At 44.0% G+C, this 21,853-nt stretch overlaps 1 protein-coding gene across 5 annotated transcripts in view; it reads right to left on the minus strand.

Annotated features, from left to right (window-relative positions):
* The window catches only part of CSMD2 (CUB and Sushi multiple domains 2), a 617,682-nt gene that overhangs the window by 142,434 nt on the left and 453,395 nt on the right, over positions 1-21,853 (minus strand). For all 5 annotated transcript variants that reach the window (XM_032246841.1, XM_032246839.1, XM_032246837.1 and 2 more), the window contains 2 exons: positions 7,268-7,470; positions 2,329-2,520 (listed from right to left, as the gene is read on the minus strand). In XM_032246841.1, the coding sequence (XP_032102732.1) occupies positions 2,329-2,520; positions 7,268-7,470 (395 nt within the window). The remainder of the gene's footprint in view (positions 1-2,328; positions 2,521-7,267; positions 7,471-21,853) is intronic.

Consider the following 21,853-nt stretch of genomic DNA (forward strand, 5'->3'; position numbering starts at 1 on the left):
GATAATGTAGCTAAAATGTCTAGCCCAGTGCCTATCACGGGGACAGCGTCCAATGAGTATTTGTTTTCTTCCTTTGCTTCCTCCCTGTAATAAAGGGTTATCAAGGCCAGCTAGACTTGCTCATGGCAGAACGCCCAGGGAGCTGGAAATTAGAAGCATGTCACTGGGATTTCCAGTTCGTTTGAGAGAAGAGGCAAAGGCATTTATTCTGCTGCCTGAGGAACATTTCCCAAAGCTGAGTGTAGAAGAACGGGTGATGAAAACTGAATTAACCTCTCCACCCTGCCCACTGCACATTTATTGTTCTCCCCAGCTTAGCACAATCCTCCTTCTCCACCTGGGACAATCTCGCCTGCTTTTCTGTAAAAATAAGTCTAAGGAATCACAGTCTTGTAGAAGGCTGAATTTGGAAGGAGCCTCAGAGGTTCCCAGATTCCCTTCTGTGCCTCATCAGAATTCCCTTGAGCAGATGGCATTCCTGCTTAGGGAAGGAAAGTGAGTCTGAAAACTTGAAAGAAGAAATCAAAGAAGGGAAGGATGAAAAGAAGGAAGGAAGGAAGATAGAATGGAAGTAGATTAGTATTTCTTGAGATTGGGGTTAGGTGTGTCCTCAACCCACAATGCTATAAGGGAAGTGTATTTCCTCACAGATGAGGAAACCCAAGCTCAGAGAGTGGAAGCAATTTCCCAAGGCCACCAAACTAGTAAATGGCAGAGCCAGAAACTAAATCTGGATGTGTCTACTTCAATATCCCATGCTCTTCTCTACACAGCAGAATATATAGTGAAGAAATCAGCTGGATTTGAAACCCAGGTCTCAACTTCCTGCACCACACACCCTAGTGGCTCCCAATTCCCATCGAGGAGCAGGATTTAGCGTCTCACCTTCAGGGCCTGGCCTCAGAACTATGACTGGCATAGGTCAGTCCTCAGGTGCCTGGACAGCGCACTGCCTCTCATCAAGCCTGCGTGAGAGAGGGGCAGGCCAGGGCGGACGCTCCTAGAGCAGATGTCTCAGAAGTCCCCCATGCCCATCTCCAGCAGGGGAGGTGGTGTGGGAGGTAGGAAAATGAGAGGCTTTGCATTCAGACTGGCGTGGGTGTAAATCTTGGCTCTGCCATATCCTAGCTCTGTGATTTGGGACAAGATATCCAAATTTGTCTAAGTTTCAATTTCAAGTGTAAATGAGGAAATGGTGCTAATTTCAGAGAGCTGTCAGGAAAGTTAAATGAGGTTATCTAAGTAAATGTCCAGTACAGGGCAAGTACACAGTAAGGACTCATTGACCATGGGTTCTCTTCTCTTCTAACAGCCAGCATGGACAGGGGACACAAACACTCAGTATTTCGCCTGAGCAAAATACCCTGAAAGCAGGCACCTGGAGTGTTTGTTTCTATCTATTTACCCTTCTTTCCCATCCCAGGCTTCCTTCAAGTTCCCTCCTCCTCTCAGTCTCAAGTAGTTAGAGGCAGGATTTTTCAGGCCCTACCCTCTTTAAGTGATGTGACTTTAGACAAGTCTCAGGTCCTTCATGTCTTCATCTCTCCTGTAGGGAGGTTTTAAGACTGAGAACAGATCTAAAGAAGCAAAACCCTGTCATCCCAACATTTTGAGAGGCCAAGGCAGGAGCATCACTTGAGCCCAGGAGTTCGAGACCCACCTGGGGAACATAGTGAGACTCCATCTTTACAAAAAAATATGAAAATTTGCTGGGTGTGGTGGCATAACCCTGTAGGCCGAGCTACTTGGGAGGCTGAGTGGGGAGTATCACTTGAGCCCAGGAGGTCAAGGCTGCAGTGAGTCATGATGGCACCACTACACTCCAGTCTGGGCGATGGAGTGAGACCCTGTCTCTAAAATCTAAAAGAACCAAAACCCAGGTAGCCAATAATTTCCTTGAGAACAGGAAAAGCAAGGTTCTTTTCTTTATATTCTGAGCCTGTGGGTACCCTTCTATTGCTTCAGGTAATAGAAGGGTCATTTTGGAACCTGTTAGCCTTTACTACCCAAAGTGACCCATTGTCCTACTTCTGACCTGTACAGCCTGGGCCCGAGAGAAAGGGACAGGCCTGTCTGACTTGGAAATCTCTGGGACCATTTTAGCAAGTGAGGAATTTGTAGTGCTGTGTGTGTAGAGTATGAATGTGAGTGAGTGCATGTGGGGACACATGCATGCAAAGCAGGGTAAATGGTGAGTTTTCTGCAACTTTCATCTGTTCCAGTTCTCCTGGCCCCAGGCCCAAGATGCAGCTGCCGCTTGCATGGAGGGTTCTGGAACACACAACTGTGAGCCCCAAGGGCAGAGTGCACCCTGCAGCTGCTTTGTACCGATGCATGTTGGCGGGCTGGGCTGCCAGAAGAACCTGTTCTCGATCTTCACACAGCTGATCTCTGCACTTCCCTGCAGCGCGTAGCCAGGGTCACACTGGAACACTGTGGAGTCACCGGCTTCCCAACTGTCACCACTCCGGCTCCCATTCTGTGGGACCCCAGGGTCATTGCAGGATGTTGCTGTGGACACTGGGGCAAGAAAATAGAAGAGAAGGTAGGGTTGCCCGGGTGTCTGCCAGTCATGAGGCTCCCAGCTCATCACCCTTACCGACTGCCATCATCCGTATACTGCTACAACCACCATCACCTCCCCACCACCAGCAGCAGCTGTGGCCACAGTGCCACTACTGTCACTCCCTCCACCATCATTTGTGATCACACTTGTCACTCTCACTGATATCGACACCACCATTCTTCCAGTATCTCCACCATTACAGTCATCCACCTGTCATGAGATGCTATAAGTTAAGCATGATTGCACTGTTATAATTATAGAACTGAATTTAGCTTAAGAACACAAGCATTGTTACATAAACAAAGCGTTGCAATTTTGTACAATGTAACTAACATGATCAGAATGAGGAAGTGATAAGATAAAAAAATCTAAACTCCATGTTGCCAGGTGTGATGGCTCACTCCTGTAATCCCAGCACTTTGGGAGGTCAAGGCAGGAGGATCACTTGAAGTCAGGAGCTTGAGACCAGCCTGCGCAACACAGCAAGGCCCTGACTCTACAAACAAAAACAAAAACAAAACAGAAAAAACATGAGCTGGGTGTGCTGGTGGTTGCCTATTGTCCTAGCTATGCTGGAGGCTGAGGTGGGAGGACCCTTTAAGCCCAGGAGGTTAAGGCTGCAGTGAGCCATGACTGGGTCACTGCACTCGGGGGACAGAGTAAGATCTCATCTCTAAAACAAACAAACAAATAAATAAACTCCATGTATTCAATTAGAAGGGTTTGCAAAGGATTTTGGGAGTTGGCCTGCCTCAATGCTGAGCAGTGGTTGTGAGGCTGTAGGGAGTTACTGAAGTTAGGTCAAGATCATGCTCTCTTTTGCAATGGCAAACAACCAAGGATCCATCAGATTGAAATCATATTTGAAGAAAAGTCAGATATTTGTAGCAAGTGGGCAGAGAAGAGTTCAAAAATAGCTGAGGTATATTAAAAATTCAAAATACTCAGGAATTTGGGAGATCTTCGTGTCTAGTACCTAACCTAGTTTAACATAGAGCAGGTGTTTTATAAGCGAATACTGAATGAATGATAGATGGAATGAATACATAAATAGAAGAATGAGTGGGTGAATGAATGAACAAATGCAGCATGAGAAAACACACCAGAGAAAATGGTGCGAGAGTAAGTCTAGAGAAAGGAATTTCAAGAGCTGCAACAACCCTGGCTGCCTCCACGGCCCAGAGCTGATAGTGGGGCCCGGTCCCAGCCCCCAGCTATGTCATCCCTCAGAGACTGTGCTCAGCAGACTCTAGGGCAAGGAGCTTCTGGAAACCACAGGATAAATAATACTCATTTGATTGGAGTATCAGTTTTCTCAACAATTTAAGAAAAAAATACTTTTATACTAAAACAAAAGAATTTATTCTGGATTACAATGTAAAACTCACATTAGTTTTTAAGCAAAAATTTGAAGGCTTAAAGATATTTTGTGCTTGCTATACCCTTCAGACCTCCTGGGGATACACACGCATTCTCTTCTGCTGTTAGGAGGATGTCCGTGGAAAAGTTTGAGAAGCAGTAGCCTAGGACAACTGTGTACAGACATCATTAAGTATAACCTCTAGGACTGTAGATGAGTCTTGAGTTACAGAATCTGATACCTTAAACTCAGTAACACCTAAGGAAGCGTATAGCAAACTATGGTCCACAGCCATATCTGGCCCTATGCCTATTTCTGTAAATAAAGTTTTACCGGAACACAGGTACATTCATTTGTTTACATATCAACATCTGACAGCTACAGAACTTATTTATAAAGTCAAGTAAGCATCAATATTTTTCCTTCCCAGTTAAAATCAGACTTAGCTTTCAGCTTTATAGTGCACTGTACACATGCAAATGATCCCCTAAAAAAACCAGCTCATTGTTCTGGCCATACATGGAAGGATTATTTATATGGGAGGCAAAAGCATACAATGATTAAGAGCTTAGGTTTAAGACTCAGACACATGGGTTTTTCTATTAACTAGATGACCTTGTATAAGAAGCCTCGGAGCCCACATCTGCAACATGGAGTAATAATGGTGCCCACACTGTAACGGTTTTGTGAAAATTATAAGAGCTGATGTATTGGAGAGCTTAGTGTGGCACCCATCTCAATAGATGGCTGCAATTATGCTTCCTGCTCACCTATTTTTTTTTAATTGTTCTCCCTTTCTCTCTTTAATGCTCCTGAATTGGAGCTGCTTGGCAAAGCACCCGGGGAAAGGCTGGATCCACGTGGTACAGACAGGATGTTAGATGTTACACAGTCATGTTTACTTAATAAAGCCAAGCCTGCACTAATCGTCCCTGGCATTTCTGTACAATCCCCTGTCAAATACACACTATAAAGTTAACATGGGGTGAGCCGTTCTCTCTTCCCTAGAGTAGTCCTGGTATTTGCTAACTGATGACAGCAACAGGAAAGGTGACCTTTCCCAAACCTTGGTTATGCCCATAACACTGGGCCAGGCTGTCATGACCTTTCTGGAGCCCAGGCTAGGTAGCTTTGACCATGCTACTCTGCCTAAGCAATAGTAGGGGCAGCTTGCCCAAGGAAACCCTTGTGTTAGAGAAAACCATCCATTCATGTGTTCCTATCTTCATGTGTCCATTTGCTCACTAAGCAGTGAGTGAGCACCTGCTGCATACATACACTATGAGAGAGTCTGGACGTATGGCAGGAGCTTTTAGTGGGATGGCAAGTAGGTGCCCAGCTTCAAATGAGACGGAATGCCTGGTATTGACAATGTGCTGAATAAGTAGAAGTAAAGTGCCGGGGTGCCGTGGGCTATAGCAATTTACTCTGAATGGGGAGACTAGGAGGCAGTGGCATCTGAGATGAACCTTGAAGGATGAATAGGACTTCCATGAGCTGGACAATGCATCAGAAAGCAGCCTGTACACAGCACCCAGGGACTCTGTCCCACGTGACGAAACTGAGGACACAGTGGGGGTCAGATAATGTAAATCTGTGGGGAATCTGTCAGCATAATTATGGGCTTTTCTTTCTTTTTTTTTTTTTTAAAGCCATACCCATCAGTTTGGGCACAGTTGGAGAAAATATGTCTGGCTTAATTATTCATAATACTCCTTTCCCCAGAGAGGGGACTGAGCCGTCTTTTTAGCATTCTACCCTCCTTACTTCCTTGCTGCTGGGAGATCCTTCCGTTGCTTATCCCAACAATTTCCCAAGTTTGTTCCATGAAATGCTAGTCTCTTGAGATGGCCTTGAAAAAAGTCATCGATGATGGAATATGTTTGGAAATTGTGACCTACCAGACATCTTTGGAATTTAAATGCATTAGCATAGCAAATGTTCTCAGAGGTCCCAAATTGCAGATCATTTCTTTAGGTCTGCATCAACTTATGCTTTACTCCCAAGCATTACTTGATTGTGCAAACTTCTTTTTCTCTTGCAATACCAATTAGTATTCCATGAAACTCTTAGGAATAGATGGAAAATGCTAGACTGGAAGCATGCATGAGTGTTAAACGGACAAATTAATAAGGATAAAGCAATGTGATGCTGGAGACTCTCATCTGCTCCCCACGCTGCTAAATGCTCATCTCCACAGAGATGACAGATATAGCAGAAAAGAGCTAGAGGCAGGATTTGCAACTCTGTAACAACCTCAGTGGTGCCAGGGATATACCCCAACCACCGTTAGCTGATACACCAACGGGAGAGAGCTCGGGGGCAAAGCCATGGCACAGGTGCCACAAGAAATTGCTCTGGAATTACCATGGAAACTCCCCCTCCCTCCCACCACACATGCAGTGGAGTAAGGAGATGGTAATGAAGACAGCTGCTGTATAATAAACATAAGCAGAAACCAAGGCACAGTCACTTGTTCAGGGAGAGGAATGATGGAAGAGGCACTTTAGAGGAGATGAGATGATGCATTCCAGGGAGAGGCAGGGCCAATCATATAAATTATCTCATATTGGGACTTGGATGTTTGAGCATTGGCCATTTCGGGTAGCTCTTTGTCATGCTCCTCCATAATTGGCTATTGCAGTGCCTAATTAATTAAATTTAGATTACTCATGTTGGCTTCCAGTCTTTGCTGAGACCTACGCTCAGCTAAGAACCCGAGCGTGTAACATGTCCCATCAGCTCATTCATAACCGTGCCCCAAACCACTGTCTACTTGCACCTTCCACATCCCTCCGTGCTCCCTGTGCTTCAGCCATATGGGGTAGCCCTCCACTTCCGGAACCCACATTCTTGCATCTACACTTGTTGGTGTGTTCTTTGCACCTAGAATGCCCTTTTCTCTCTTTTCCATCTAATGGGGTGCACAAGTCCTCCAAAGTCCAATTCAGCGGCACCTTTCCCTGTCATAGATGACTACTTGCTCCTTGAAACACTTCCTTTTCTTGAGTAACTTCTACTTGTCCTATGGGTCTGAGCTTGGACATCATCTTCTCTGGAACATCTTCCTTGTTGCTCCAAGGTGACCATTATAGCCCACATGTCTCCATCTAGACACTTACCAATTTGTATGTAAGTGTCTATTAACCCACCTGTCTTCCCCACCAGAGTGAGCTCAGCACAGACATTCGAGCAGGTGCTAGCCATGTACCAGGCACGTAGCAGATGCTCAATAACTATCTTTACATGGACTGAGGGACGAAGGAAAGCAAGGACGAGAGGGAGGTGGGTGCCATGTGTCAGGACATGTGGAGTGGGGCTGGCAGAGGGCACACACAGACCTGAGAATTGAATGGCAAAGCCCTGCTTGCTGGTGAAGAAGTCAGTGCTGAACTGCAGGACGACTGAGTTGAAGGTGCTGTGTAGGTCCTTGGGCAGGGCTGGGCCACTCAGCTCCTTCAGCAGAACCCCGCTCTCCACAGGCCCGTCCCAGATGCGCAGCACATCGTGAACCTCCTCTGTGTCAAACACCAGGAAGTGTAGCCTGCACAGAGAGAAGAGGCAGTGGTCATCTGGGCTCAGCCCCTTCTTTTCCAGGGGACTCTGATCAGAAGGTCCTAACCCTACAAAGCCTGGCCCTAAACCTACGAAGCCTGGGAGGAAGGGAGAGAAGGCAGCATCTGGCAGCATCCTCATGATTTCACCAGGCCAACTCCTCCCAAAGGGGCCCCCAGCAATGGGGACAAGAGTGAGGGGTGTGGCTTTTGTGCATCCTTTTCTTCCTATGAGCTCCATGTTGCCTCTGTCGGACTACATCCCTCTCCTCAACCCTACATAGCCTGCAGACCTCTCCCTGAGCCCATATTGTTACCATTCTAGGTTGGAAGTGGAATACTGAGAAGGCAGGATCTGGCTTGGACAAAAGACATAGGCAAAAAAAAAAAAAAAAAAACAATTATTAGGGATAGAGGGGAGGGGAAACTGTGGAGTCTCTGAGAAGCTGGCCCAGCCACAGTGCAGGTAGGGGTGACCTCATACCTCGGTTTCCCAGAGCAGAATTCTGGGGATATTAGCTCTATATAGCCCTTAGATAATCACTGCAGACCTCAGGAGGCCAGGTAGGGGTCTCCAAGTGTGGAGGTCTGCAGGACACAGAAAGGGTTCTCAGAGCAAGAGAGCTCAAGCAGCAACCTGAATTTCTGGAACCAAAGATTTCAACAGCCAAAGATATCTTGGCTACAAACTTACGGGACTCTCTGTTAATCATTTTTTTTTTTAATTGTGGAATAATTTTAGGCTTACAGAAAAGTTGCAAAGATAATACAGTGTTCCCATAGACCCTTCACCATTCTTCTATTGCTAACATTTTACATTTCCATGGTACATTTGTCACGACTAAGAAAGCAATGTTGGCATACTTACTATGAACTACACTCCAGACTGTATTTGAATTTCACCAGTTTCTCCATTGATGTCTTCTTTTTTTTTTTTTTTTTTTTTCTGTTCCAGGATCTAACCCATTCATCACTATCTCTTTTTAAAAATATCTTTTTAAATTTAAAAAATATGACATGCTTGAGGCAGAGAAAAGGCAAACAATATACAGATGTACTGAATTTAAAAAAAGTCTGTCTTTCACACAGCCAACCTGTTCTCCAGAGCTATTCAATTAATAGTAGGTTTGGTGCATATGCTTCCAGAGTTTTTCAATGAGCACACATATATACTGTTCCCTCAAAATGAGACCATATTTTATGTAGTTTTCTATAACTTTCTTTCTTCATTTAATACTGTATCATGGACATAAACATTACCCTCGTTTTTTTTTTTTCCGCAGAAATGGACACTTATACATCACAATTTTACATGAAAGTGCAAGGAACATTCTCATTTTATGTAGCTTTGTGCATTTCTGTTAATATTTCAGTTGGCTTGCCAAAGTAATTCTGGGGGGAAAAGGGTATCTATTTAAAAATTTTAAAATAAATCCTGCTAAATTATCTCTCAAGTATCCTCCCAAGCATTACTTGATCGTGCAAACTTCTTTTTCTCTTGCAATATCAATTAGTATTCCATGGAACTCCTAGGAATAGATGGAAAATGCCAGACGGGAAGCATGCATGTCTGCTAAAGGGACAAATTAATAAGTATATTTTTTGTTTCAATTTGTATTTCCACTTATCGGTATTGATGTTACTATTCTCTCTAAACTTCACCTCATCAGCATTAGATATTATAATGTTGTAAATATATTCTTTATGACAATGCTCCCTCATCTGCTAGACCACAATGGAATCTCGCTGGCAGTTTTGAATTTAGATGATTTGGTAAGGTTGGGTATCTTTGCGCATATTTATTGGGCATTTGTATCTTTCAAATTCTTTATCCATCTTAATTGATGGATGCAAACTTTAAAAATTCTACTTATATATTATGACTATTATTTATCTTATATATTTCGATTTCTCTCTAATTTTTTTTGAGACAGAATCTTGCTCTGTCACCCAAGCTGAGTGCAGTGGCGCAATCTTGGCTCACTTCAACCTCCACCTCCCGGGTCAGCAATTCTCCTGCCTCAGCCTCCTGAGTAGCTGGGACTACAGGTGTGTGCCACCATGCCCGGCTAATTTTTTGTATTTTTAGTAGAGATTGGTTTCACTGTGTTAGCCAAGATGGTCTCGAGCTCCTGACCTCGTCATCTGCCCACTTCAGCTCCCAAAGTGCTGGGATTACAGGTGTGAGCCACTGTGCCCGGCCTTGATTTCTCTTTTATATATTTGTTGCGAATATTTTCTCCTAGTGTCTGGTGACTTTTTCTCATTTAACTTCGGTTTGTGGTATCCATTTTGGTATAGACGTGTTTCATTTTATGAAATCAAATATGTAATATTTTCCTTTAAGGATACTAGATGTCACGTTGTGCTTGGGCAAACCTCTCTCCCAACCCAATGATTCAAAAACAAAACTAAGCTTTAATCAAAATTTTAATACCTTAATATTTTCCTGGGACTTGGACAGTTTCTTTCTTTCTTTTTTTGAGACAGGGTTTTTCTGTTGCCAATGTTGGAGTTCAGTGGTGCAATTGTAGCTCACTACAACCTCCTGAGTAACTGGGACCACCGGTACATGCCACCATGTTTGACTACTTTTATTTTTTATAGGGATGGGGTTTTTCTATTTTGCCCAGGCTGGTCATGAATGCTGGGATTCAAGCAATCCTCCTGCCTCAGCCTCCAAAAGTCCTGGAATTACAGGTGTGAGCCACCCACTATGCCTGGCTAGTTTCATTTTTTTGCAGCCAATAAGTTCATTACTCTTCCAAATTGACATTCAATTGTCCCAACACCTATCTAAAGTAGCCTTTTCCATACTTTGCATACAAAAATATCTGTTTACTCCCTCCTTAGCATCTACCAGTCTATCTTTAGTGTACTTATTTGTAGACTATGCTTCTCCCTAATTATAACTAGATCATACTTTTCATGTAACTAGATCATAATTTTCACGAGCCTGGTACCAGGCCTTGCTTGCCTCAGATGTATCTGACATTTTGGTTGGTGCTCTTGATACCCACGGATGATGACATGTTCATAGCTGAAGAATCCTGATTCTCCCTACTGGTCTGAAATGTCCCCTTAGTTGTTGGCTGTTTCTGAACTCTTTTCTCAATTCCAGTGCTCTCCCCTTTTCCTATGCTAGAATCTACTTGTCGTACCTGAAACATAGCTGCTCACCTTACCTGGTTTTTCATATTCTCAAATTTTGATATTTTTTCCCTAAAACTTAGCTTATTTCCCAACTTTACTCTTCCAGATGAACTTTATGGTTACCAAGTCTCAAAAAAATCTGATTGAGATTTTGATTGGAATTACACAGGCATTGATTAATTTGGAGAGAATGGATATCTTTATGTTACTATTTTTCCCTAGCCAGGAGCATTGTAGATAACTTAGTTTTTATGTATTTTGGCAAAGTTTTATGTTTTTCATCTTTGTTATGGTTTTCTTCTTTGCACCCCTCTTGCTAAATCTCCTCTTTAATAGTCCATAAGTTTACGGTTTCATTTCTATTGTGAATGAGATTTAATTTTTAGTTACATTTTCTAGTTATTTATTGTCAGATATATATGTGTGTGTGTTTCTTACTTTCAGTAACTAGTTAATACTATTAGAAACCAAAGGAAACTCTTGGATTTCCTAGGTAGAAGCTTTTGTAGATACAGGAGGGGATTCCTCAATACCAGGAGCTGTGTGAGGCTGGCGGCCCACATCTAATTGAAAAGAGGGAGAAGGAGATCCCTAGGACAGAGTACAAATGTGCATGCTCACTGCTGTGCCAGGCTGCCCCTGCCTTCTCTGCCTTCTCTGCAGTGATCAATGTACCGTGAAATCAGCAGCCAAGAGGAGACCGAGTGCCAGCCACGTGGTGTGGCCGTACGTGCTCTCGGAAAAGAGGTTGGTGTGGGCCACACTCATCAGGGAAGGCAAAGGGAAATGAGACCTGAAGTTTGGGTGGTGTGAAAAGGAGAGTGCCTTCTTTGGATTTAATAACATGAGATAAGACCCAGAGGCAGAGAGGAGGTGAAGCTGTCCAGGAAGAAAGACAATTCCATACTTGAGTTCAGGTGGTATTAGGATGCCATAGAGAATACAGCCGGATTGAGAGAGCGAAGATAACGAGAGTCTCAAAATTAGCTATGGGAGTTTGGGCTTTATCGTCTTCTAGTCAGAGACTGACTCTAGAGGTCATGTGAAGTCCTGAGGGTGAACAGCTGAATGAATGGGTGAGTCAATGAATGAATGAATGAATGAAACCCCAGTCTGACAGGAAGCTGAGAAAAGCAAGAATATGGGGACTAAGGAGACATGAAAGAAAATGTGTTTCTGTAACAACCACTCTGTATCAGGCACTTTCACATTAGCCCATGGAGTCCATGCAAGCATCTTTATTTTGTAGGTAGGACCAATCTCACCTTCAACAATGAGAATACTGAGGCTTTGAGAGGGTAGGTTACTTGTCCAAGGTCATGGGCTGATTAGAGAGTAAGCTGGAATTGCTATTATTGAATACTAATCCAGGTCAGACCTTAGTGCTTCTACTCTTTCTCCTTACAATGCTGCCTACATCTCTAGAAGGAAGAGGCTGTGGTTGAGAGTCAGGCAGGGGCTGGACAGGCTCTACCAATCAGCAACAGTTTACCCGTCAGTCATACATGTTATTCAAGACCATGAATTAAAAATGCCAGTTCATTGCATTCAGCTTAGCTGATCTCATAAACAGACAAAGTCAAAAGCTTGGCACTGATGTTGTGGAGAGGAGCGCAGAAGAGGGGAGGAGGGGGTGGGGTTCTCTTTGTGCTCAAACAATACAAGTTGGCAACTGAAAGGACAGAGGCTCAAGTTCAAGCTTCTTTCAGCATTCATTCACGTAAGCCCCGCCCATGTGTGGGATGCTGCAGTATAACAGTGAGGATGACAGGCAGGTGCCATTCTCCAGGAGCCTCTGGAGATGGACAATAACCCCCCAGACACAAACTCACTCAAAGATTATCAGCTGTGTCCAGCACAGGGAAGCACATGGCAGAGTGCTGAGGCAGAGCATCCATTTTAGACAGAGTGGCCAGAGAAGACCTTCTAAGGAGGTGGCATTTAAGCAAGATGCCAAGCCACGTGGAGAGCAGGCAGAGTGAGAGGTGGGAGGCAGCCTGTGGTGAATAAAGGACAGCATGTGCAAAGGTCCCAGTGGAAAGGCCATGGAGGCTGATGCTGGGCCAGGAGAGGCAGGAAGGGGCAGGGCTGGCGGGACTGTGGGTGGGGGAAGAAGTTTGGTGTATTCTGTAGGAGCTGAGGGAAGTCATTGGTGTATTTTAAGCTGAGATTTGACAGATTTCAATTTACATGTTAAGATGACTCTTGGTGTCTGGGTAAGAAAAAATTGACAAGGGCAAGAGTGGATGCAGGGAAATTAGCTAGGGGCTGCCACAGGGGGCCAGTGTCCGCTTTCATTATAATCCTTTGATGGTAGCCAGGAAAGACTTGGCTTGCCAAACCCAATAACATTTATTAAGACTCCTATTGAATACTTTTCTCATCTTATAGAAATCAGAGTCTATAAACGCTAATGAGCAGTTCTGATCGAAAGAAATAATTTCAGGACAAAACAGACACTGGGGTTTGTGTGAGCAGCTCCCCTGTAGGTGAACACTGGGTCTTCTTCTGGCTTTTGATATCTTGAAAATGGTTTGTGGCCCCCCTTCCCCCTTGCACTGTGCCCCCAGGAGGGAGAAACTGAAGCGGAGGAAAGAAGTGAAAAGATCTTCCTTCCTATTGATGACTTGGTTGTCTGTGGGCCACAGAGACAAAACAGGCCATTTCCAGGGAAGAGGGATGAAGCGTGTTGCATGTCAAGCTCTGTGTTGAGAGCTGCAGAGATGTGTAAGGCTCTAAGTTTGCCCTGGAGGAAGCTGCTACTTATTGAAGGAGACACCCAAAACATAATAATACGTGCAATAGGTGCTAAAGAGTGGGATAAATAAGATGCTATCAAAAGCACTGGAGGAGAAAAAGAGCTAAATATTTGTAGAAAATCTCCTATGTACCAACTGCTTTACGTGCATTGCCTAATATCCTCATAAAATCCTGCAGTTCAAGGTGTATTTTCACTATTTTGTTGTGGAGGAACTGAAGTTCCAAGGGATTAAGAGAGGCAACTAGCAAGGGTCAGAGCCACTATTCAAACCATGTCTGTCTGGTACCAAAGCCCTTTGTTTTACAGCATCTTCTTCTTTTAATCTGAAGAGGCAAGGACAGCTTCAAGGAGGCAGTGTCTTTGAAACAGTTTTGAAGAAAGGAAAGTATGGAGAAATTCAGGGAGAGGAAGATGGCAAGAGAGGGAAAAGCATATTCAGAGGCATAGAAAGAGTAACTGGCCTTCCTGGATCCAGTTCCCCTCCCATCCTTTCAATCCGCCTTTTCCATCAGGACCAGGGTGATCTTCCTGAACCACTCCTCTGACCCAGGCTCTCCTCCTTCTCCACAGGATAAAGGCAGCCTTCCAAGGGCCACACCAAGTCTCTCCTGGGCTGCCCCAGTTGCCTTCTCCTGTTCTTCTCACCCTTTATTGATTTCCTTTTTATTCTCTTGCTTCAGAGCCTCTCTCTGTCTGGAAGGTCCCCTTTCACATGCCCCCACGCCATCCGTAGTGGGTTAACTTGTGTCCTGCAAAAGGATATGCTCAAGTCCTTACCCCCGGCACCTGTGACTGTGACCTTATCTGGAAATAGAATCAGATGTAACCAAGTTATGACAAGCAGGGGATACTGGGTTAGGGTGGGCCCTAATCCAATGACTGCTATCATGATGAGAGAAAAGAGAGAAGGAGATTTGGATACAGACACACGGAGGAGACACAGGGAAGACCATGTGATGGAGGCACAGATAGGAGTAACGTGTCTACAAGACAAGGAATGCCAAGGGTTTCTGGCAACCACCAGAAACTATGAGAGACATGAGACAGATTCTTCCCTAGAGTCTTCAGAGGGATCCTGGCCCACTGGCAACATGACTTTGGGTTTCTACCCTCTAGGACTGTGAATAAAACACATTTCTTTTATTATAAGCTATTTAGTTTGTTAGAGCAGCTCTAGTAAATTCTTCCACCACCTGGCTGATGTGTTCTGGTAGGTGCCTCGCATCTAGTGGAGGAGTTTTCCACGGGCTTCTCCTTGTCCTCCCCATCCCCTCAGTCTGGGGAGATGCTCCCTCTACAGGCTCCTGCTCTATCAGAGTCATCCTTTGACTTCCGTGTCTTGCTGAACCCCTTAACTCTGGTGCCAGTTTCTCATTCACTTCTATATCTCTGGTACCCAGCATGAGGCCTGACCCGTACTGGCCGCTTGGTGAAGGTTGGCTGATTGAATTGATGAGTGAACGAATGGCTCGCCAGCTTTCAGGCACCTATGTGATTCATCCAAACTCACCCAAGAGGCAATTAAACAAATCCTATATACTAAGGTGGATACTTCCTATTTCTCTGAGAGTTCTGAGTTCTCCCTTTACCACCCACATCCAGCCCCTTGGATCTTACAAGGGTATTTTTAGTGCTCTACACTACCAAAGACATAGAATCTAGCCACACAGAACCTGGGCCAGAGCTAGCTGCTGAGTCTAAACCTGGGAGAAACTGGGATACTGCAACCATGCTCCTACTTTCTAAATCTCCAGGCTTATAGGTTCCTTGAGCCTACAGTGATACTGATTGTCATACTTTAAATCTATGAATAGTAAGTACTAAGTTCAGATAGCATACCCAGCACTGGTGATGCAGATAGGAATATGGCATGCTTCCACCTCTGCATGCGGTATGATCTACAGTAAAGGTCTGTACAGAGAAGGCCCCTAACTTAGGCCAAGGGGATGAGACCAGGCCTCCTGGGGGAGGTAATGACTGAGCTGAGTCTTGATATCTTTATAAGAGAAGAGAGAGATGAGAGATTAACAGGATGAGTCAGATGAAGGGGGTGGGTGAAGAGGGTGAGAAGAGGAGGGAATGTGGGCAGAGAAAAGCGGGTATGCAAAGACACAGATGCGAGGGAGAGGCTGGCCCACCCAGGAAATGACAAGCTCTTCAGGAAGACAAAGCATGAGGTGCGGATGGCTGAGACCCGAAGCCATGGCTCAGGGAAGGGTGATAATGTCCAAGCTGCAGAGAAGCAAGGAGTTCATGATCCTCATTCTCATAGTGAGAGCAGTTTCCATGGTGTTGGGGCAGGGCTGAGGGCAGTGAGGGAGGGGTTCCACCAAAGGAGGGCTTTTGAGTTGGTCTCAGCATCCTAAGTCTGGTATCTGGTTTGCCTGGGTTGCATCTTGGGCACTCATGATAATCTGCAGTCTAACTCCAGCAAGTATGCCAGCTCAGGTAACTGGGTCTCACTGGGCTCCTGGTTCTCCCTCCCATCCCTTTGTGGGACTGCCCTGAAATTCTGCTTGCCCTGTAGGGGCTGGATCTTGACCTTATTGCTGGCTGCAGGGACACCCTGGGATGTGCAGATGTCCCTGTTCAAGTCTGAGATCACCACATGCCTCTCCTCATGGTGTTTTCAGAGTTCCACCCACCACTGCAACACCTTCCGCCCCACCAACCAAAAGTAGGCCCTAGCTAAGGGTGCACCCACCTGGCCCTCACTCCCTTACCTCTTCCCACCAGCCCCCTCTGAGACTCTACTGTGCTTTGCTGAGGCTAGTGTAAGGTTCATGACACTCAGCTTCAGCAACAGGAGGAGATTTTCTACCAGAGCCTAAAGCTAAGAAGCTGGGGGGAAAGTGGATTCTCACTGCAGGGGCCTGCCCCTCTCAAGTGTTATCCACGGGCAAAATTTGCTTCTGGGATTATGGGCCTCAGTTTTCTTAGTCTGAAGGAAACTTGGACACACTGGGTATTTTTTTTTTTTTAAAAAAAGCAATTCCCACCTCCCTGCTTATACGTAGTTTATCTATATCCCATTGCAAATTGGAAAGGCATGCAAAAATGAGAAAAGAAAGAAAGAAAAAAAACCATGGCACCTTGAGGTGTTGATTTCACTTGTCTTCGGACTGGGACCCAGAATATGAAAGGGCTTTGGATGTTCCCAACCAACAGTCACCACCGCAGGAACACAATAAACCTTTCACTGACATGAGTCATGATGGCGGTTCTTTACATTAGGGGGAAATGACATTTGAATAAATAGCTGCTGTGGGGGGAAGGGGGTCAGAAATCACCCCTGTCCCCACATGAGAATGCAGCTGAAATTATCCTTGGTGACACTGGAAAGGGCAATCAGAAAATAATACTTGTTTTATCAAATGCCCCCCCTCTAAGCTGCCCGAGCTGCAAACCAACAATTAAACCATGATCATAATAGCAGACAATAATAATTAAGTATCAAGTATCCAAAGAGCAAAAACTGAGAAGACAGCCCAAAGCCCAAATCCAGCATTGGTGTCTAGAGAAAAATAAAAAGCTCTTCTCTTTGGGGACCAGCTGGCATTCAAAAGAAAAAAAAAAAAAAAGATTCTTTGGTTATTTTCTGAAGTGGAAAAAGAAAACTGGGCTTCGGGTCACTGAAAACACTGCAGAACGTTCCAGGGTATTGATTGGTGTCTTGGACTTAGGCTGTGACCTTGTGCTCCCCTCTAACGTACTGGGCAACCTCCGGCCAGCTTCCCTCTCTTCCTCATCACCCTGTAACCGGAGGCTCTGAGACTGCCTATCACTAGACAGAGTCCAGAGTCTTCTCTGTAGGTGTCAGGGATTCTGTGAGGGGCGGATGTATCTTTGTTCTTGGAAGAAATGTTTCCTTAAAGTAAAAACACTAGCTGTGGAGCCAAACATCTGGGTTCAAATACTAGTTCTGAGAAAGCTAATATGGTGACCTTGCAGAGCCTCAGTTTACCCCTGTGTAAAAAATGACTGTAATTTCAATCTATCAAGCAGTGTTGCTAAGAGTATTATTACAAATGAAATCACATATAAAGCATCTAGCACATAGTATTAAAAAATCATCAAATGGTAAAATCACCTAAAATAATTTCATTTTTGTTCGATTTATTTATTTTTTTACTTAGAGAGATGTGTTAAAGTCTCCTATAAGGATCGCCAATTTCTCTTTGTATTTCTGACAGATTTTGCTTTATGTTTTCTCATTAGGTTACTTAGTGCAGAAAGATTCATGACTGTTAGCATTATTGTGGGCTATGCATTGTATCATATGAAAGCATCCCCTCTGTCTCTTTTAACGTTATTTAACCTTGAATTTTACCTTTTTTTTTTAAGAAAGAAAAGCAATATTATGATCCCTGCTTTTTACTTCCATATGTTCTCATGCTATTCTTTTGTACCAACATTTTATTTTAACATTCTGTTGTTCTTCTGTTTAGCAGCATTCTTTTCAAATTTATCCAACCCAACAATCTGTGCCTTGCAACATGAATGTGTCTCATGTGGGCACCAGCTCATAGCTCCTTACAGCTCCTGTTTCCCTGCCACATGTCAGTCAGTAGTTGCTCCACATGTGACTGTAGGGGCTTCTTTTCCCTGTGCACCATCGTCTCGGGGCCTCTCTCTGGGAACCTGTGTCTGCTCCCTTTGCAGACCCTTTGCTCAGCATCTGAGTCTGGCATTCTTCTCAAGCCCCTGACCTTAGTTCTTTGCCGATCCTTCAGAGAAGCCTCAGATGATACCACTTCTGTGCTCTGGGTCATGCTCCCAGCCTCCTGCCCATCCTGTGCTCCTGTAACCTTGATTTGCTCCAGAGGCTGCTTCTGCTCCCCCCATTCTTTTCTCCCTACATGAGGCCTGGAGCCTTGGATTACTTTGTGGAATAGACACCTCCAGCCCCACCCAGAACCCTGTTCCCCACTGCAGGCCAGCACTGGACTATAAAGTGTGTGAAAAGTTAACTTTTATTGTGTTAAACTACTGAGATTTGAGGGTTATCTATTATCAGTTAGCCATTACTGCTAATAATAGAGGCTTATTTTCATCAACCTGTTTTATGATTTGTCTTTTTTTTTTTTTTGGAGACAGAATCTCCCTCTGGCACCCAGGCTGGAGAGCAGTGGCGTGATCTTGGCTCACTACAAGCTCCATCTCCCGTGCTCAAGTGATTCTCGTGCCTCAGCCTCCTGTGTAGCTGAGACTACAGGTGTGTGGCACCATGCCTGGCTAATTTTTCTATTTTTAGTAGAGGTGGGGTTTAGCTGGGTTGACCATGCTGGTCTCAAACTCCTGGCCTCAAGTGATTCACCTGCCTCAGCCTCTCAAAGTGCTGGGATTACAGGAATGAACCACCACACCCGGCCATCTTTTATGCTTTTGTTTATTATATTTTCTTGCTTTTTTTGGTAATATTTCTTAGTTTTTAAGCTTTCGTTAGTGATTGGCAAGGTCTACATTTTGTTTTAAACTCTACTGGTGGTTTTCTTTAAGCATCTTCAAAAGTACTCCTAAACTTGTATTGTCATCAGATTTAAGAAAAATAATACATCATACCATTTTACTTCCTCTTACATAAGACAGTAAATCTAAAAAAGGTTTTATGTTTCCCTATGCTTTCCCCCCAACTATCAAACCATTGACAATGTAAGTAGGGACTACAGGCCCAAGTTAAGCACCATCTTTCATGGACATCAAAACTATAGGGTTTTCTTCCTAAACACCTCAGTAGGCCAAAAATTATATGTCTGTGTTAGCTTCCTGTGAATGCTATAACATATTACAACAAACTTGATGGCTTAAAACAACAGAAATTTGGCCAGGTGCAGTGGGTCATGCCTGTAATCTCAGCAGTTTGGTAGGCTGAGGCAGGTGGATCACCTGAGGTCAGGAATTTGAGACTAGCCTGACCAACAAGGTGAAATCCCTTCTCCACTAAAAATACAAAAATTAGCTGGGCATGGTGGCAGGTGCCTTTAATCCCAGTTACTCGGGAGGCTGAGGCAGGAGAATCACTTGAACCTGGGAGGTGGAGGTTACAGTGAGCGGAGATCATGCCACTGCACTCCAGCCTGGGCAACAGAGTGAGACTCTGTATCAAAACAAAAACAAAACAGAAATTTATTCTCTCATAGTTCTGGAGGCCAGAAATCTGAAATCAGTATTGCTGTGCTGAAATCAGTGTGTCAGCAGGGCTATGCTCCCTCTGGAAGCTACAGAATAGACTCTCTTCCTGCCTCTTCCAACTTCTGATACTGTTGGCATTTCTTGGCTTATGGCTGTATCACTCTAACCTCTACCTCTGTCTTTGAATCATCTTATCCTGTACATGTCTTCCTCTTGCAAAGTTGCATGTGGTTGCATCTAGGGCTCACCCAGATAATCCAGGATAACCCCTTCAGTTCAAAATCATTAATTTAATCACATCTGCAGAGACCCTTTATCCAAACAAGGCAATCTTTACAGGTTCTAGGCATTAGAACCTGACATTTTTGGGGGCCACCATTCAGCCTACTACAATGTTTTTCTAAGTTCCTCAGGAAGCCTATGAGAGCCAATTTTATGTGGCTTTTATGCATATCAGAATAATATGTTACTTTTGTAAGTGAATTATATATCCTGGCTGAATCAACAATTCGTGGGACCAATAATACCACTGACTTTGAACTTTGGCATTATGGAAAAAAAGTCTTAGGAGGGTTGTATTAGTTGTGGTGGTTGCTTTTTGTAAATGAATATTTTATATAATGAGATATGATCTGTGCTTGCTTGTGTGAGTTAGTTTAGCCAAATGCTTGCAGGGACTTTTTATGATCCATCCTGAGCTCCTGTAACCTCTGCTCCAGAGGTTGCCTGTGCCTTCCCCACTCCCTTCTACCTCACACAAGGCCTGTAGCCCTAAATTACTTTGTGGAGTAAGCACTCCCATCCCTTGGAATGATTTTATTTTTCATCATGTTGTATCTAATTTATTTTTTGCCTGGAAACTCAATGAATCCTTTCACTTTACTGAGGACATTTCAGCCCTGGTCATCCCACTCCCCACCCTTTCCCCAGGAAATAAAATAAAATTATATTTTATTATTCCTTCTGCTCTGTTTCATTGCTCTTGTGCATTTGTGCTGCCTGGATTGGCACTCTCTCTTCCATGTTTGTCTACTTTTCATTTAGAGTATAGCTTGTCTGCTACTTCAATGCTTTTATTTCTTACAAGGCAAATGCTGGTATTGTGGATTTTAGTTATTATTGTGTGATTAATTTCTTTGTGTTCCTTTCTCACCTTCATCACTGTCTTTCTATCTCAGAATCTCTCCTCCCGCATGTCATCATCCATCTTCTATCAGTCATCCATATTTCTTATACGTAAATGAGATTATTATGTCTATACTCATTTAAATTTTCTTGTCTATTACAGCAAAACATTTTTAGAAAAAAAATTTTTGTGTTTCTTTAGGGAAATGGTTCTCTTTTAATGAACGGTATGTTTTAAGTGGCATCACACAAGTTTATTTTATATATTTTTTGCTTATGTGTTTACTTATTTTTGGAAAGGGAGAGATCTTTACTGGTTCAGTGTGGTCAACGAACAGGGAATGTGCATTTCTTTGGCTGAATAGTTTATCCTCCTTCTAAGAGATGCTGGAATTCATTTTTGGGATCTTAAACTGACAGTCAAGTTGATGCATTTTGGCCAATTCAACTACTCTGTGTAGCTTGGTTGGATTATCGTGTGAGGATAATTTGAAGTAGTTTGTGTTGCTTTCTCTAGAGGTGTTCCATGAAAAACTGAATGCCCAGAGAGTGCCACCATTCTTAAAGCTACATTTATACCTATCAGGCTATCCACATCCTCTTCTTCAAAAAATGTTCACATTCCTTTTGGCTATTCCCCGATTTGTTGAAACCTTAAATCTGATAAAAGAATACCCCATGGTGTGTGTGTGCTTCTCTGTTCAGTTCCTTTAGGAGGTCAGGTCTTTCAGTGAAGTACATGGACCTTCTCTGTTTAAGGTTTAACTTGCTGTAGTTGCTCAGAAATAAACCCTGTGGAAGCTGCTGAACCTGCGGCCATAATTCCTGGCAAGAGCTGTGAATAAGCTTCACTTCTGGTGCCTTCTGCCTCCTTTGGGCCAGCTGCCCACTTGCTGGCTGGAGGGAAGCAACACTGACCACAGTGGGGAATTGCTGCCCTGTGACTGATCTGAAATGACAGCAGGGGAATCCAGGTTTTGGGCACAACCAGCATCCTCCCAGGAAGACAAGCTCCACTGGGCAGGGGTCCTGGTTAATCAAAACCATGCCCCCAACTCTTGCTACATGGTGGCCAAAATCCAAGAATGGCGTTTTCAGTTTTCTATGTTAAGAAGTATTTCTGTGGTTAAAAAACAAGGACGATTAGCCAAATATGAGCTTTATGGGCATTAGGAGCAGAAAGCCAGGAGTCCAGAGTAAGA

The sequence above is a fragment of the Sapajus apella genome, unplaced genomic scaffold, assembly GCF_009761245.1.
Source record: "Sapajus apella isolate SASKATOON/1434 unplaced genomic scaffold, GSC_monkey_1.0 scaffold62, whole genome shotgun sequence".
Taxonomy (NCBI): Eukaryota; Metazoa; Chordata; class Mammalia; order Primates; family Cebidae; genus Sapajus; species Sapajus apella.